Source organism: Oncorhynchus masou, chromosome 10, assembly GCF_036934945.1.
Source record: "Oncorhynchus masou masou isolate Uvic2021 chromosome 10, UVic_Omas_1.1, whole genome shotgun sequence".
Classification (NCBI taxonomy): domain Eukaryota; kingdom Metazoa; phylum Chordata; class Actinopteri; order Salmoniformes; family Salmonidae; genus Oncorhynchus; species Oncorhynchus masou.
Genome location: NC_088221.1, coordinates 29,010,345 through 29,028,544, shown reverse-complemented (window position 1 = coordinate 29,028,544; position 18,200 = coordinate 29,010,345). Strand labels below are relative to the sequence as shown.

Sequence of the window (18,200 nt, the reverse complement as noted above, 5' to 3'; positions counted from 1 at the left end):
ATGTTGTTGCCTACCCTCACCACCTGGGGGCGGCCCGTCAGGAAGTCCAGTACCCAGTTGCACAGGGCGGGGTCGAGACCCAGGGTCTCGAGGTTGGTGACGAGCTTGGAGGGTACTATGGTGTTAAATGCCGAGCTGTAGTCGATGAACAGCATTCTCACATAGGTATTCCTCTTGTCCAGATGGGTTAGGGCAGTGTGCAGTGTGGTTGAGATTGCATCGTCTGTGGACCTATTTGGGCGGTAAGCAAATTGGAGTGGGTCTAGGGTGTCAGGTAGGGTGGAGGTGATATGGTCCTTGACTAGTCTCTCAAAGCACTTCATGATGACGGAAGTGAGTGCTACGGGGCGGTAGTCGTTTAGCTCAGTTACCTTAGCTTTCTTGGGAACAGGAACAATGGTGGCCCTCTTGAAGCATGTGGGAACAGCAGACTGGGATAGGGATTGATTGAATATGTCCGTAAACACACCAGCCAGCTGGTCTGCGCATGCTCTGAGGGCGCGGCTGGGGATGCCGTCTGGGCCTGCAGCCTTGCGAGGGTTAACACGTTTAAATGTTTTACTCACCTCGGCTGCAGTGAAGGAGAGTCCGCATGTTTTCGTTGCAGGCCGTGTCAGTGGCACGGTCTTGTCCTCAAAGCGGGCAAAAGTTATTTAGTCTGCCTGGGAGCAAGACATCCTGGTCTGTGACGGGGCTGGTTTTCTTTTTGTAATCCGTGATTGACTGTAGACCCTGCCACATACCTCTTGTGTCTGAGCCGTTGAATTGAGATTCTACTTTGTCTCTATACTGACGCTTAGCTTGTTTGATTGCCTTGCGGAGGGAATAGCTACACTGTTTGTGTTCGGTCATGTTTCCGGTCACCTTGCCCTGATTAAAAGCAGTGGTTCCCGCTTTCAGTTTCACGCGAATGCTGCCATCAATCCACGGTTTCTGGTTTGGGAATGTTTTAATCATTGCTATGGGAACGACATCTTCAACGCACGTTCTAATGAACTCGCACACCGAATCAGCGTATTCGTCAATGTTGTTGTCTGACGCAATACGAAACATATCCCAGTCCACGTGTTGGAAGCAGTCTTGGAATGTGGAAACAGATTGGTCGGACCAGCGTTGGACAGACCTCAGCGTGGGAGCTTCTTGTTTTAGTTTCTGTCTGTAGGCAGGGATCAACAAAATGGAGTCGTGGTCTGCTTTTCTGAAAGGAGGGCGGGGCAGGGCCTTATATGCGTTGCGGAAGTTAGAATAGCAATGATCCAAGGTTTTGCCAGCCCTGGTTGCGCAATCGATATGCTGATACAATTGAAGACTGTTGGTAAAGCATTCCTCGTGAAGCTGATTGAGAGAATGCCAAGAGTCATCAAGGCAATGGGTGGCTACTTTGGAAAATCAGATTTTTTTCTTCTTCTCTAAAATCTAAAAAATCTCAAATCTAAAACACCTTTTTGGCTACTACATGATTCCATATGTGTTATTTCATAGTTTTCATAGCTTAACTATTATAGTAAAATATAAAGAAATATCCTTGAATGGGTCAGTGTGTCCACACTTTTGACTGGTATTGTATGTATTTTAATTTAAACCACTTTTGTGTATTTTATAATTTGATATATAAAAAGACAGGCTTTGCTTTTATCCTACCTGGGCAGAGCTTGGACTTTCCCTGTATTCAAAACCAAGTGGGAATGTGGTATTTACCAGATAAGACTGGGAAAAATCCACTTGAACGCCACTCCAACTGGTAATTAGCTACTGGTGGGAAACTCGTTTATCATCCCTGAGCTCCAATTTCTCTAATGCCGAATTCACACGCTAGTCAGAACTAGGAAAATGGAAAATGTTTGACTTGCTAACTGGTTGTAGTTTATCACAAGTTGGACATTTATGAGTTTACTCGTTCCCACTAGCATCACATGCTGACCTCTGATGACACCTACTCAGGAAATTACCTCGATAACAGCATTTTCGGCGGTTAAATGTTTTTTAAAGCATCATATTAATATGGTTTTTGAACACTGTAATTTAATAACAAACATGATAGCTGTACTTTTAGTTTATGGTTGACGACGGAGCTTGTTGGCCATTAGCCAATCGGCGTTTCTCAACAAGTTCAAAGCATGTAACTGGTATTTACGACTTCACAACAGGTGATTTCCACCTTATGAGCTGTGGGTAAGAGGGTGGACAGGAAAAAAAGGAGAAAAGTGGAACATATTATAAGTAAATATGGAATGTGGGAATGCGCAAACCTTCTGGAATATCTGATAATGGAGAATATGGCAGACAGGAAAAAAGTGAGAAAAGTGGAACATGCTTTCAGTGAATATGGAGAGGTGGATCACACAGAACTTTGGAACAGCTACAGAAGGAAATTTAATGTGACGAGAGTGAGGATGAATTAACTACGGTGGCAGGTGTGGTAAAGACCACAAAGTTTGAGCCTCGTCCTGGTGATGACAAAGATGATTCTGACCCGGTGGGAGTGAGATTTTTGGAGAGAATGGATCTTTGCCTTCTGGCAGATCCATATGTGGTGTTATTTTGGGTGGAGAAGAGGTTGGGAAATGTTGGGTCGGTGAAAGTGAAACTAAGTGGAATCTTGATGATCTTTTGCGTTTCTGCTTACCAGAGGGAGCGTGCGCACCGCACCATGAACCTGGGATCAAGAACTGTGACTTGCTTTCCTCTCTAGAGCAGGGTTCCATTGAAAGGAGTGATAACTGGAGTTGCATTAAGTGTTGAGGAGGATCAACTGAAGTTGAGGATTACCAAGGTCTGTGGCGTCTGTTGTTTCGTGTGACACAAATGTGGTGGAGAGCATGGCAAAACAGAGAAGACACCGTCTGTACTACTGAGTTTTGATGCAGTCTTTACCAGATCAAGTCAAGTTAGGATGTGTCAGTTATCCCATGAGAGCTTTTGTCCTGAATCCATAGCATACAAAGACAATGCATACACATATAATATTTGTTTGCCATAATACCAAAGAAGAAGAAGATGAATTTAAGCCTTCCCGCTTGATTATGAACATTTTCAGTGGTGAAAAAAGTACCCAATCGTCATACTTGAGTAAAAGTAAAGATAACTTAATAGAAAATGACTCGGGTAAAAGTTAGTCACCCAGTAAAACACTACTTGAGTAAAATTATAAAAGTATTTGGTTTTAAATATACTTAAGTATCAAATGTAAATGTAATTGCTAAAATATATCAAAGTAAAAGTATAAATAATTTCAAATGCATTATGGTAAGCAAACCAAGTGGCACAATTGTCTAGTTTTTATTTATCTATAGCCAGGGGCCTACACTCAGACATTATTTCCAAACAAGCATTTGAGTCCACCAGATCAGAGGCAGTAGCGATGACCAGGGTTGTCCTCTTGATAAGCGTGTGAATTTGACCATTTTTCTGTCCTGCTAAGCATTCAAAATGTAATGAGTACTTTTGGGTGCCAGGGAAAATGTATTTTTTTAATTTTTTTATTTCACCTTTATTTAACCAGGTAGGCTAGTTGAGAACAAGTTCTCATTTGCAACTGCGACCTGGCCAAGATAAAGCTTAGCAGTGTGAACAGACAACACAGAGTTACACACGGAGTAAACAATTAACAAGTCAATAACACAGTACAAAAAAGGGGAGTCTATATACATTGTGTGCAAAAGGCATGAGGAGGTAGGCGAATAATTACAATTTTGCAGATTAGCACTGGAGTGATAAATGGAGTAAAAAGTGCATTATTTTCTTTGGGAATGTAGTGAAGTAAAAGTAAATGTTGTCAAAAATATAAATAGTAAAGTACAGATACCCCCAACAACTACTTAAGTAGTACTTTAAAGTATTTTTTACTTAAGTACTTAAACCACTGAAGGCTGCTGAGGGGAGGACAGCTCATAATAATGGCTGAAATGGAGCAAATGGAACGATTCCACCTATTCCGCTCCAATCATGATCACGAGTCCGTTCTCCCCAATTAAGGTGCCACCAACCTCCTGTGCGCTGAACATTGTTTAAGTACAACGTGTCGGTTGGTCAGTGTGTACATGGGAGGTTACGTCATGGTACACATGCAGAGATATTAGAGAAAGGAGATGGATACCTCATTGAGAAATGACTGGTGACACATTAAACGCCCCACCCAGCAAACTGTCGACCAATCGCGTTGACATTGTCATTTTACGTCACCAGGTTGCTAAGCATGTCGTCACGCAGTGCCTTCTCAAAGTCAGGGTATGAGTCGAGGAATCTGACTATTTTCCTCGGAAGTGCGTAATAAAACGATTCTAAAGCTATCGAATATTACAGATAACAAGTTAATTGTCTCATATCTTGGAAAATATTTGTAATGTTGTACTTTTTGTTGGGGTTTTGAGCTTGCACCCAATTGACTCCCATTCAACCCTTGAAGGACAGCTCTCCTTGTGCCAGAATAGCCCAGAATGCATTGTGAGGCCCATTGATGACGCATAGGCAACGCACACAGTTGATTAAGTTTCTCATCTCCTTGAAAGTATCTCTGGTTTTAGGAGCTGATTGGTTTGGCACCTAGCCAGTGCCAAGCCGGTTCATCGGAAGTTAGCGAGAAGGTTAATTTCGAAGCTTGGTCTCAAACTCCTGCTAACTACATAAAACATAACGTGGAATGTGAACTTTATAATTTTAGAAAACATACTTTTGAAACGTTGAAGGTAAGAGTTCTTATTTCATTAAAGGCATATAGCTTGTGGATATCGGTCACATCCGCTGACTGACGAAGCTTGCTGGCTAGCTAACTAGTCAGCCAGCTATGCTTATCAACAAAATGTGATTATCGTCAGTCAACTATGTACAAATGACTAAGTAACAAAATCGATTATGTAATCTTACACGATATAGTAAGCTAGTAGTTGTCTGTATCCAACATTGTGTTTTGGAAAGTATAATGCCAGCTAGTTACAGTAGTTGGCTGGCTATCTTCTAGCGTTACAGTAGCTAGATAGCTACGGTCATCACAACGAGTTAACTTGGTAGCTTACAAATACAGACGCACGTTACGGTTATATCAGCTCTCAGTTCGTAGATGAACCGTTTATGCATGCATGCATGCATGCATGTAGGTAGCTAGGTCTTAAAGTAGCGAGCCATATGGCAAACGTGTTCAATCATTTTCTGAGGCTAAGCATACACTACATGGCCAAAAGTATGTGGACACCTGCTCGTCGAACGTCTCAATACACAATCATGAACGTTGATATGGAGTTGGTCCCCCTTTGCTACTATATCAGCCCCCACTCTTCTGGGAAGGCTTTCCAGTAGATGTTGGTACATTGCTGCTGGGACTTGCTTTCATTCAGCCACGAGTATTAGTGAGGTCGGGCACTGATATGTTGAGCAATTAGGCCTGGCTCGCAGTCGTCATTCAATTTCATGGGGTTGATGTCAACCCCGATTCATCTGTCGGACTGCCAGATGGTGAAGCATGATTAATCACTCCAGAGAACGCGTTTCCACTGCTCCAGAGCCCAATGGCAGCAAGCTTTACACCACTCCAGCTGATGTTTGTGTGCGGCTGCTCAACCATGGAAATTTCATGAGGCTCCAGTCCAGACGAATAGTTCTTGTGCTGGAACTCAGTAGTGAGTGTTGCACCCGAAGACAGATACTTTTTACACGCTTCAGCTCTCGGCGGTCCCTTTCTGTGAGCTTGTGTGGCATACCACTTTGCGGCTGAGTCGTTGTTGCTCCTAGACGTTTCCACTTCACAATAACAGCACTTACAGTTGACCAGGGCTGAAATTGTATGAACTGACTTGTTGGAAAGGTGGCATCCTATGACGGTGCCACGTTAATAAGTCACTGAGCTCTTCAGTACAGGCCATTCTGCTGCCAATGTTTGTCTATGGATAGTGCATGGCTGTGTGCTCAATTTTATGCAACTGGTGTGGCTGAAATGGAAGAATTCACTCATTTGAAGGGGTGTCCACATACCAGTGGCCATGTACTGTGTGTGTGGTTTGGTGTATGTAAAGCCAAATTACTGTAAAGTCTATACCTGTTGTATTCGGTGCATGTGACCAATGTAATTAGATTTTCCTCTTGAGTCTATAAATAAATTAACTGTAGAATATGAATATTCTAGTTAAGGCATTAACATAGATTGCCACATTGAGTCATAATACCCATAAAACCTAGCAGTCAAACAGGGAAATGGTTCCAGTCATTTGTTCCCCCCCCCCCAAAAAAAACTGTAAATCTCTAGGACAAGGTGACTTTTATCAATATATTCACCTGTATTTACCCCCCAAAAATGAAACCCTAATTAGCTGCCAATGTGGCCATCATAACTACAAATGCCATAATGATCTGGATGAGACTGACAAATTGAGGCAATGGTAAATTAATCCAGAGATTCTATCTGTTAGCCAAATGTGGTAAGTTTCTTTTAAAATTACATTTCTGTGAACTGTCTTGTGCAAGTTTTAAATTGACACAATACCTGTTAGCAAAGCTGTCTGCGAAAGATGACATGCTGGAGCTTACAGGGATTTGTAGTCTTGCATGACGACTCCACTGTGGGGCTCAATTTACTAGCTAGTCAGTGGAAATTCCACAGTAAGAGGGATGCTGAGACTCAGATTCTTCACCTTAAAATGTTTGTCAAACAAAAACCAATCACTTACGAATTTTTAACAAGGCAACATTAAACATTTTGTCCCCCAGGAATAATGCAGCTTGTGACTGCATGGGAAGTAAGTTTTGTGTCTTATGACAGCTGGTTGAATGATATTTAAAACATAATTTGAAAAAGCAAACGGTCAGCATAATTTTTTTAAGTGAGATATCTCTATGGCAAGATGCATAATTCACCCAGGTTTCGTCAAAATCTGGCTAGTGGTGTCTGAGATCACGTGTGTATTCATACTACTTGTCTTATTCCACATTTTGTGGTACAGCCTGAACATTTTTTCTTTCGTCAATCTACACACTACTCCATAATGACGAAGTGAAAACACGTTTTAGATGTATTGAAAAACAAAATATCTAATTTACATAAGTATTCACGCCTTTGAGCCAATGCATTTTAGAATCACCTTAGGCGGTGATTACAGTTAAGTCTTTTGGGGTAAGCCTCTAAGAGTTTTGCATTGTACAATATTTGCACATTATTATTTAAAAATAATCTTCATGCTCTGCGAAGTTGGTTGTTGATCATTGATAATCAGCCATTTTCAAGTCTTGACAGAGATTTTCAAGCCGGTTTAAGTCCAAACTGTAACTAGGCCTCTCAGGAACATTCAATGTCGTCTTGATAAGCAACTCCAGTGTATATTTGGCCTTGTGTTTTAGGTTATTGACCTGCTGAAAGGTGAGTTTGCCTCCCAGTGTCTGATGGAAAGCAGACTGAACTAGGTTTTTCTTCTAGGATTTTGCCTGTGCTTAGCTCTATTCTGTTTATTTTTATCCTAAAAACAAACTCCCTAGTCCTTGCCAATGACAAGCATATCCATAACATGATGCAGCCACCACTATGCTTGAAGTTATGACGAGTAGTACTCTGATGTGTTTCTGGATTTGCCCCAAACACAACTTTTTGTATTCAGGACATAAAGTTAATTTCTTTCCCACATTTTTTGTTTACACATAATGTGATTTATTATGGATAGTCAGATTTTTGCACAAAGAATGATTTCCCTAATAATTTTTTTTAAATGGACACATCTGAAATCCAGCTGCCTGATGGCGCTTTCATAAATTCAGTATATCACTCTACAAAATAAACGTTCTACCACAGCGACCATATTATTTTTGGAAAGTATATTTGATTCTGAGTTCGAACATATAACGTTTGTATGTGAGAACTATTTCTAAGATGCATACATTCAGTGGTTCCGAACTCCCTTCAGTCGCGCTACAGAGGCAGGTTTGTGCTACCGGTGCTAGCACATTTGCAGATCAAATAAACAGCTGGAACGCTGTTCTAATAATTTGAAAGATTGCTCAGAATCAAGGTGTTTAAATCGGCATATGCTTACTTTGATTTTGACCTTACATGTAAAGATAAGCAAGATAAGGAGTTTACATGACTATGTATTTAATTATTCCTGCACATGTAAATGTACTCCGTGTTGTTGATCCATCGTCTGTTTTCTCCTATCACTGCCATTAAACTCTGTAACTGTTTTAAAGTCACCATTGGCCTTGTGGTGAAATCCCTGAGCAGTTGCCTTCCTCTCCGGCAACCGAGTTAGGAAGGACACCTGTATCTTTAGTGACTGGGTATATTGATGCACCATCCAGTGTAATAAATAACTTCACCATGCACAAAGGGAAATTAAATGTCAGCTTTTCTTTTGTTTTTGCCATCTACCAGTAGGTGCCCTTCTTTCCGAGGCATTGGAAAATCCCCCTGGTCTTTGTGGTTGAATAAGTGTTTGAAATTCACTGCTCCACTGCGGAGCCTTACAATTTTCTGTATGTGTGGGGTACAGAGAAATCATGCGGAACACTTATTTCCCACAGTGAGTCCATGCAACTTATGTGACTTGTTATGCACATTTTTACTCCTGAATTTATTTAGGCTTGTCATAATAAAGGGGTTGCTATTTATGGACTCGACATGTACGTTTTTAATGAATTTGTAAACATTTCTAAAAACATAATTCCACTTTGACATAATCAATTTTATATTCAGGCTGTAACACAACAAAATGTGGAAAAGTAAAGAGTTGTGAATACTTCTGAAGGCACCCTTGGGACAATCAATGTCATTTTGTAAATACCAGCTCTTTATAACAAGACTTTTACCCAAATTTAGTCAAAATCGGGGCAGTGGTGTCTGATCGAGTGGATTAAATACACTCATATCCCTTAGCGTGTGTGCCATGTTTCAGCGCTCTGAGTCACAGATCAAGATATAAACATGCCCGTTAGAGCATCACCGGGTGGACGAAAAGAATGTTTTTGCATATGTTGAGTCTAACAAAAGGTGTTACAAAATGAATATCCTTCACTGCTTTATATGCATTTGTGCCAGACCACACCCCCTTGTGAATGTTTAGACCACACCCCCTTGTCTGTAGAAGCTGTTTTAGGTATTAGTCTAGAAAAAATTGCATTGAGACCTTCGTACCTAGATACAACATATCAAGGTTTGTGCAGATTGGTCATTCGGTGCTAGAAGACTAGTGTTTTAAGTGTTTGGTTTTTTTTCTCAATTCAAAATGGTGAAAAGTCTGTCTTGGAGGGGTCCCGGTGGCAAATTTGTTCATTGTGAGAGGGACCTATGTACTGAATTTCATGACTTAGGTCAATCAGGGTCATGGGCATGACCTTTCAAAAGTAGCATTTTAAAACTTATTATAGTGCCACCATCTGGCCAATCAGTGTAATTTTGTAATTGCTGGATCTCTGTGGCAAGATGCGTCATTCACCCAAGTTTCGTCATCGTGCCAGTGCTATGATATTGCCTGTGACTAACGTACTGCTGGATGGAGACAGATGCGTTGTGCCCTCCCCAATTTCTTCTTGGGGGATGAATAACCATACAACTCTATGCACAAGGACGACTTCATTTTTATTTTTTACAAAGACCCATTTTGAACAGTGCAGATGCAACGTTTGGTGACAGAATGATGGTATAAACAGCACAAACCGTCATTCTGTTACCAAACTTTGCATCTGCACTTCTTGCTCACAGATTTCACAGTCCACACCTCTGGGCTGTCTGTGGTTGGTTGTTGGATGTTAGCCACACTTGAATACATAAATATGTTCTTGTGTTTCAGGGTGTTGGTGATGTCAGTGGACAGTACGATCACTTGAGGAAAAAGTTAGCGTTTCCCTTTTCTCCTCCTGTCCTGGCGTCCACGGTTGCTCCAGCCCTGGCAGCCATGGCCGACTCTACAGTGGTCAGCGAGCAGCAGCCGCCCGGGTCCGGTCAGACTACTCCTTCCAGAGGACCGTATATCGCGGTGATCACAAACAGAAACACCAATCTGGGGATCCGCGGGTTCATGCTGTTCTCTATAGGAGTGTTCTTGGCTTTGGTGCTCAATCTGCTGCAGGTGGACCATGTTTGTTTTTGTCTTTTAATGATACATCTCTTGATCAAGAAAACATTGAAGGTAACGGAGTACTAAAGTAGTTCCTGATTGTTTTCTCTTGCTGCAGGTACAGAGGAATGTCACTCTGTTCCCCCCTGATGTCATCAGCAGCATCTTCTCATCAGCCTGGTGGGTGCCGCCCTGCTGTGGAACCGCCTCGGGTAGGGCGAACACACACACAGGTTTTTGCCCGCCAGACTTGACTTCTATAATGATTAAATTGTTGTCCCCTGGGTTTGCAGCACAGAGAGTAGATGTAGCTGCTGTTCCCTAGTGTACCAGTAGATGGGCACAGCCCCAGGCCTGTTTCCCCCTGAGACTGAGACTCCCGTGCTCAACTGCTCAGCCTGGGGGAGTTGGAGGTTTCCGCTGTTACTGCACACTGGGCTGTTTGCATCATGCTGTAGCTATTGGGTTTTATTGACTAGTCAAGACCAGAGCAGCACTTCACGTTTACTGTACATAGTTACTTGTCTGTACTGTTCTTGTGTAGTTCTTGTGTAGTTCTTTTGTCAGAATAGCATTGATGTGATGGGCTGGCATGGCAGCCTTTCTCTCCACAACAATACTAACAGGAATGTATGGCACGGATTGCTGCTGCAGCAATAAAGCTGATTGTTGATCTCTGATCCTCTCCCTATTTCTGTGCCATCTCACCCTGCAATCCCCTTCCTCTCTCCATCTACCGCTCTCTCCCAGCAATGATCGGTCTGTTGTATCCATGCATTGACAGTAGGCTCGGCGAGCCCCACAAGTTCAAGCGGGAGTGGTCCAGTGTGATGCGCTGTGTGGCCGTGTTCGTTGGCATCAACCATGCCAGCGCTGTATCCTCTAGGCCTACCTGCCTGTCTGACACTCACTGAATTGATGTGCATACCATAATACAAGATGTGCGTAAAAACCATGGGGCAAAAGCATCCCATGACACTTCCCCATTCAAATCAAACTTTAAGTGTATTTATAATAGCAACACACTTTACAATCAAATTAATGAAGCAATAAAGGGGATGAATAAAGTGCATTAAACAAAGGATGTGTAAAACAATAAGATTACCAAGCTAAAAAAGGTGTGTTTTTAAATGTGATATTCTGTTTACAAGAAAGCACCTTACTCTGAGTAGAAACAATAGTTCCTGTGTGGACTATCCTACTACAAGCTCAGCTGTCCTTAACCCCTCTCAGAAAGTGGACTTTGCGAACAACGTGCAGCTGTCCCTGACGCTGGCGGCCCTGTCCATCGGCCTGTGGTGGACATTTGACCGGTCTCGCTCCGGCTTTGGCCTGGGGGTGGTCATCGCCCTGCTGGCCACTCTGTCCACTCAGCTCCTGGTCTACAACGGAGTCTTTCAGTGAGTACTACTACAATACCTTACAGTACAATTTACAGGACATACATGTATTATAATAAGGGCTGTTTAATTAACGCCTTACAATTATTATGCTGTAAAAAAGTTTGCCGCCGTTAATCTCCATTTCTCTTTTTATAATCGCACGTATTTTCGCACGGACCCTATTCCGCATGGACACTGCACTCTGTGGCAGCTGATGTTATGTAGCGCTGTCTCAAACATCCACCGTGCGCCAGCTCAGAGAAACCATATTCAAGGAAAACAGAGAATTCATCCATAAACACATTCCCAGATGTTTCTTTAGATAACAGCAAAAACACCATTTGTACAGAAGTAGCAAGCTAGCTATCCAAATGAATGTTTACAATGCAATGGCTGAATGCCTTTTGATTTAACTCTAGCTAACTTCCCACAATGATTTTAATCAGACTGGGACTTCCATTCAATTTAGCTGTTTTATTTCACAGGTCTAAAGAGTTAAGAAAATGATCCCAAGTCTAGTAGTAGCAGCTTGTAACTAGTTAATGTTGAAGTAAGATAAATCTAATAGCTGTATTACATGAACTTTGACTTGGCTGAGCTATTGTCTTCTGTTAAATTCATAACATTGTTGGACAGGTTTAAATGCTCTTTGTATACATAGAGCCAATTCTTTTTGAATTTAGAATGCCTGAAGCTTTGTGTGTGTTAAACTTCAAGAACATTGATCAGAGGGAGTAGGCCTACTTAAACATTGGGAGCATTTTGTTTCCTCCATTACAATCAAAGCATGGTATACACTGCATTTTAAATGGAATAATCTTTCTTTAGGGACAATTTCAATTCATGTTTTTGTTTTTCAAGAGACAGGAGATATTTCTGTTGATTTTTCATGCTCATTTTGGGATTGTACTATGTTTTAATAGTTATATTGTTTTGTTCCAGGTATACCTCTCCAGATTTCCTGTACATTCGTTCCTGGTTGCCTTGCATCTTCTTCGCTGGTGTGATAACCATGGGGAACATAGGACGGCAGCTTGCCCTGGTGAGGATCTTTTTTTATGCTGAATTAAGATGTTTGTCATAGGTTGTATATATTCATTCAAACCAGAGCTTTTTACTCTGACTATTCAACTGGCACATCACATTATCCCTGTTCTTTTTTCCAGTATGAATGCAAATGTATGTCAGGAAAGACTCATCAAGACTAAAAGAACTTCTGGCTATATCAAACTGTTGCACAGAATATTTTAAATTGCAACAAAAAGCCAAAAGGTGGATGTAAAAGGACATCTGTATGCAGCGTTGATGGGGATTGGTCAATCATGGCGGAGGCGGAGCAGTCATGCACAATTATGTGCTTCTGTTTTGCTGAGTGCTGTTGGACAAGACGTTTTCGATTGGTTGATTCCTTTGTGCCTCTTTAGGGCCGAGGTGGACGGACAACAGATAGCTTTATTATAAGCATTCAATGGCTGGCCTAATGAGAGGAATAACAAGAATTGCTGATGTCGTGTGTGGTAGGTAGGCTCAATCTACAACGCAATCTGTGATTGCAACTCAACAGGCACCAATATTAGTGTCACTCTGCTGCTGTTCAGGGCACCTCAGCACCAGTGGTGTGAAATCTTTGGCTCCATCGTGCCAAACAGACTTACACACAGGATTATCTGAATTATTTTCTTTATTCATCCATTCCTTATATGCTTTATACATTAGTAGAATCTATATACATTTATTTCATGCTTTTAAAATGTACAATTATATACATAGTCGTTTTTATTTTTTACATGTGGATAATGTCTTTGCTGGCAGTCAAGAGAAGGGGTGAAGTGTTTATTGCTGCACTTATTTGTGACATCCTAGCGGGATATCAAGGCAACTGGCATACAGGTTCCAGTTGGTATTTCAAACAACCTTACCTACACCTGCTTTTCTACATCTGCCCATTTTGGGTCCATTCAATGTTCAATTGAAATTAAAAGTACTGTTTTGTAAAAAATAAAAATAAAATGCTCATAGAAGTTTATGGGCAAATTTTACTTCCTGAATTGAAAACTGAATTGACCTAAATCCCGATCAGTTCAAGTCAGAGACCAGGCTAACTATTTCATTGTTCATCCAGCAGGTGCACACAAGAATCCACATCAGCTGTGGTTCTTGGGTCAGAGGTACTGCTGATAAGCTATTAGTGCTTATTGAGTTCGGTTTGATTATAAAAATATAAACCATCCAAGTTTTCTGTTTTGATTATTTTTCAACGTTAAATGCGTTGTGGGCTGAATGCTGTAAAATAGTAAATGTCCCTTGATGGCTGTCCATTACTGCATATCACGTATAAACATTTTTTCACATTACTTTACAAAAATGTTTCAGTTGTGTATATTACATTTGTTTTATTTGACTTTTTAATTCTAAGCATCATCTCATCTGTATAGAGCTGATGTCTAACAAAATCACTATTTTAGTAGTTCATCAAAGTAAATAAGGCATACTTTTATGACTGTTGAATACCAACTATCAGTCACTGAGATCATGTATTTTAAGGTAAAGATACCTCCCGAATCAACTGCTATCAATCGCCATTCTCCCTCCGTGTCTGCCCCACACTAGCATAGCGGGGGTAAAATAAACACACAAACCTGACAAGTAGGTGTGGAATGGGTCATTGTTGTTAATTACCAAGTTTCTGCATTAATCTATGTAGAATATTTGCCTGTTGGAAACGACAACTCCCTGCTACATGGCACAGTTTGGTCTTGATCTGATTTATCTCTAGAAAAACTGCACATTGAGCACACAGACAATAATTGGACTGACTTCTGCATTGAAAAAAATAGAACATTTGATTCGCTAAACAGATATAATTAAGTGTTACATTCCTGTATGCAGTTGTATTTGAATCAGAGTTGAGGAACCTCACTTCTCGTTTCCAACTCATATTTGAAATAATGAGCAATTAATAAGGGATGGCTTCCTATATCTTGAAATTGTGGGATTTTTTTAATAATACTTTTGGAAAACTTTAACATTCAATATGTAACATGAAGGGTTGAATTAGATGTTTTTAGAAATGTGTCTGCAGTGTTTTTGTAAAATATTAATTTTACTGGATATGGTAATGCGAACAACCTGCCAATGACTGCATAGGGAAGACCGAGATCAATATTACAATAACTAACTTGAATGTCCTAGCATGTCAGCGTTAAAGCTATGGTGAATTTTTCTAGAAATATGATTGAACGGGTTTTATTTAATGCATCTCTTCAGGAAGTGGAGGGTTTATCTGGTTGAGCTGGGATGTTTTCATCTCTAACAAACACTTGATCATGATGCTTCGGCTATTCTACATGGTTAGATTGATGTGAAAATACTGTACCAGTGCTGCAGTCCAAATATACAGTGCCTGCTATGGCAAGGCTGGCCAATCTAACTGGTGTATTCTGCTAATGTGGGTGGATGTCTCCCATCTTCACCAGCCTCCCACAATAACAGGCTTATATAGACATACAAAAGGAATAATCTGGAGTTGAGTCCTTCGTTTGCATGGTTGCTAAATTCCAGCATGTATGGATGTCTTTTTCTTGGGTTTTACTGTATGAAGTAAAACCTGTATGAGGCAATTTACTGTGTGAATGTTATTGTTCAAGGCTTACTAGCTAAAACAATAGATGTGATGTGTCATAGCAGAAAGTGGTGCTGTGAAAGCTAAACTCCCTCCTGCTAATGAATTCATTAATATCTATTTATTCCTGACAAGTAATTATCTCCTCTCAGAGACTGAGGGTCAGGAGGCAAGTTTGAGAGCAATCCGATACACTGCAAGGAAAAAGTAAGATGGCTCTTTTCCCAACCATTCTACAGGCTCCTTAGCATGGTAGTGGATAGTGAGTAGTAGAGAGCTGTTGTCATAACACGTTCCTTTGAAACCTTCACCTTACATTGCCCACATATTAGCTATTCCCACTTCTAACACCAGTGTAGCTGGTATTGAACCCAGTAGTACCATATTACACTGATCCAGTGTGGTACAGTTGTGTCCAACACCCCTCAAAGCAAGACTGCTGTTAACTGGTTGTTGCATTTGCTCATCACTTGAAAACTGTAGGACAAGATTTAACCTTGCACACTGAGGTGTTTTCACACATGGCAGGGCACAAAATCCATAATGTCTCAGTGAAATTGAAAGTGTGTGGGCTCCACTGCCACGTCGCCTGCATGTCTCTGAGGAATGGCCGTCTAAATCGGAGCAGAGTCCTGTTAAACGGTGTCACATGAATCACGGGCTCCACAGACATCCATCACGGCTGCGAAAGTGACCACAAATGATCTGTGAACTACTGTATATTGATTACTCATGTACGGCCAGTGTAAGATTTTAATGTTGTGGCCATGTGATAGTGGAACCTCTGACAGCTGCTGCCCTAACTCTGATAGATTTTAATGGTGAGATATTGATTCCTCTGTGGTCAAGGTCTGCCATCGAGGGCGAGATCATTTGTTGAGGAAATGCAGGACACAGTCTATCACTTTGACCGGGAGCACCAGGAAGAACATTTTTTGTAAATGGACAATTGCTAGGCTACACCAGATATTATCCACGACTGAGATGATTGAACAGAGAGCTACAGTACATTGCTGAGAGCTCCTGCAGGGAACTGAAACTCCAGCTAGATAATATGAATACTAGATGTGTTTCTTGAGTGGGAATGTTGTGCAAATCAAGGTTGACGTGAAATCAGCTAGTCAGAGTGCCTGGAGCAGGGAATGAGGATCTCATGATAGGGTCTATATTTTATTTAAACATCTGAGGCTGCTGGAGACTGTAGCAGGTAATGTGTTGTGTTATAACCCAGTGGCTGGATGGTTCTCTCCACCTGCAGCGATAACACACTATCTAATGGGAAGCCATCAATCACAATCACACTATTTCACCAGTGTCTCGATCCACACTTCTCTACCTACCAGCTCTGTAGCAGGAACAGCACAGATAATAATGGAGTTTTGTGGCATATCATATTTACAGATATGGAATTTAATGGCTTTGCTTAGTCAGCTTCTCTTTAAAGACTCCGAGGAGGCCTTGAATCAAGGGAGTGAAATTATGAAAACTGGCTTTGTCAAGTGGGACATTATAGGTTGATGTTTAGTTCTGAAATCAACTAATTGTTTTGATTTCATTATGCTATGGATACAAGGGCTTTTAAGTCAACTACAAAAATATCTGAGCACAAAATGAACACATTGTTTGGATGATACAAGTGTGGTTGTCTTACAATATGCCACATCTGTTGATACATGTTATGTTCTTCCATTAATATTATAGTGATTCATTTTGCTATCACCATGTTTTGTGAATGGGACCTGAATGACCAGAAGGGGGCACAAAACTACAGGATTATTACACCAACCTTGATCTGTATCATACTCAATTGCTTTGTGGTCAAGTTTGTGTGTGTGTTATTGTTTCCCTGTAGATCTAGTTTTTATTATAGATTTATATAGGCCTATGTATAGAAAGGTCATTTAATTTATTTAAAATGTCACATTTGTTCAGGGCTACACATAAAAATGAGTTTAGATAAATCATACTACCCTGTTCCACTTTTTTATATATTTTTCTGTAAATATATAAAATATTATAACGTATATTGAAAGCATACATTTTCCAATGGTGTGGATTGAAATATATTAAGTCATCCTCCCCCTCCTCCCTCTCTTTCCTCTCACTGTCATCATCATTATCAATAAATTACACATCCACTCTGGTGAATGGGCTGCTGTCATATAATATAGCTTACCAAAATGTGTTGCTCTTGACACACACACACACAGGCATAGCTAGATCTAAACATTGCATCCCTGGAGAGATCAAGGAGAGGTTAAAGACTTGTAACCAGACTAATGGCTGACTTCCTCCCTGTATTGTTTTGTGGCCGCTAACTGCTGTTGGCAGGGAGCATGTCTGTCAATCAAAGGCTTTCCTGTATGTGGCACCATGTTGTCATGGCAACTGGGTAGCATCTGGAACGATGTAGGGAAAAGGGGGCCCTAGCTACTCCACCCATATAGCTGAAACCAATCAGAGGTCTTTGAATGAATTGAATGTGTTTGCCCAACACAAATCAACATAGATGATGATCAAAGTTGGATAGCTCTTTGGTGTGTTTTTTTAAATCCACCCTAACATTTCACAGAGAATCAGCCCTTAATATCAAATGAATTATCTTTATTAAGGTAAGGTCCCATTCACAAAACATGGTGATAGCTGGGTCTCAGCGTAGCATGGAGAGCCCAGTTTGTTTTGAGACTGACACTGAGCAAAGAGGACCGCACATCAAAGTGAGCACTTTGTGTGAGAGGAACAATATCGGCGTCACACATGAGGGTCTGTGTATTGTGCTGGATGTGAATCCCTGAGTCTCCATGGAAACACAGTTGCTAGAGGCTAACAGGCAGGGATACTTTGACTAAGATCAAGACCAAGGTTAACAGTTTGGGGGAAAGTGGCTGTCCAGCCACACTTGGTTCACACATGCATATATGTACACACTTACACACACACACATTTACACATATAATATAAATAATTATGCAAATCTATGTTTTTATTGAATGTATTTAAGATGGGAAACCAATCATACACAAAACATTCACAATCAAAACATTCACACTAATACTAAAGATTATTATTTATAATTATATAAATATAATTATATAAATACTTTACTAAAATCCCCTTTTCAAGGGAGGCATACCACCATTATAACAGTCAATAATGTTACTGTCTGAG

General features: G+C 40.8%; 1 protein-coding gene across 3 annotated transcripts; it reads left to right on the top strand.

Annotated features, from left to right (window-relative positions):
* Positions 1-4,530: 4,530 nt before the first annotated feature.
* LOC135547480 (insulin-induced gene 2 protein-like) lies at positions 4,531-13,819 on the top strand. 3 transcript variants are annotated; one of them, XM_064976529.1, is made up of 7 exons: positions 4,531-4,685; positions 9,762-10,040; positions 10,147-10,240; positions 10,779-10,903; positions 11,262-11,428; positions 12,353-12,452; positions 12,577-13,819. In XM_064976529.1, the coding sequence occupies exons 2-7, from the start codon at positions 9,867-9,869 to the stop codon at positions 12,616-12,618; spliced, it is 702 nt and encodes a 233-aa protein (XP_064832601.1). In that variant the 5' UTR covers positions 4,531-4,685; positions 9,762-9,866; the 3' UTR covers positions 12,619-13,819. The 3 variants fall into 3 exon arrangements, with proteins under 3 accessions (XP_064832601.1, XP_064832600.1, XP_064832599.1); XM_064976528.1 differs by having other exon boundaries at positions 10,147-10,261; XM_064976527.1 differs by lacking the exon at positions 4,531-4,685 and having other exon boundaries at positions 9,908-10,040; positions 10,147-10,208.
* The last annotated feature ends 4,381 nt before the right edge of the window (positions 13,820-18,200 follow it).

Excerpts from the sequence above, each read along its gene's own strand:
- LOC135547480 (XM_064976528.1), top strand. The coding sequence starts at position 9,867 with ATGGCCGACTCTACAGTGGTCAGCGAGCAGCAGCCGCCCGGGTCCGGT. Across the intron at positions 10,262-10,778 it reads TAGGGCGAACACACACACAG|CAATGATCGGTCTGTTGTAT; the intron begins GTTTTTGCCCGC and ends GCTCTCTCCCAG. Across the intron at positions 10,904-11,261 it reads GCATCAACCATGCCAGCGCT|AAAGTGGACTTTGCGAACAA; the intron begins GTATCCTCTAGG and ends AACCCCTCTCAG.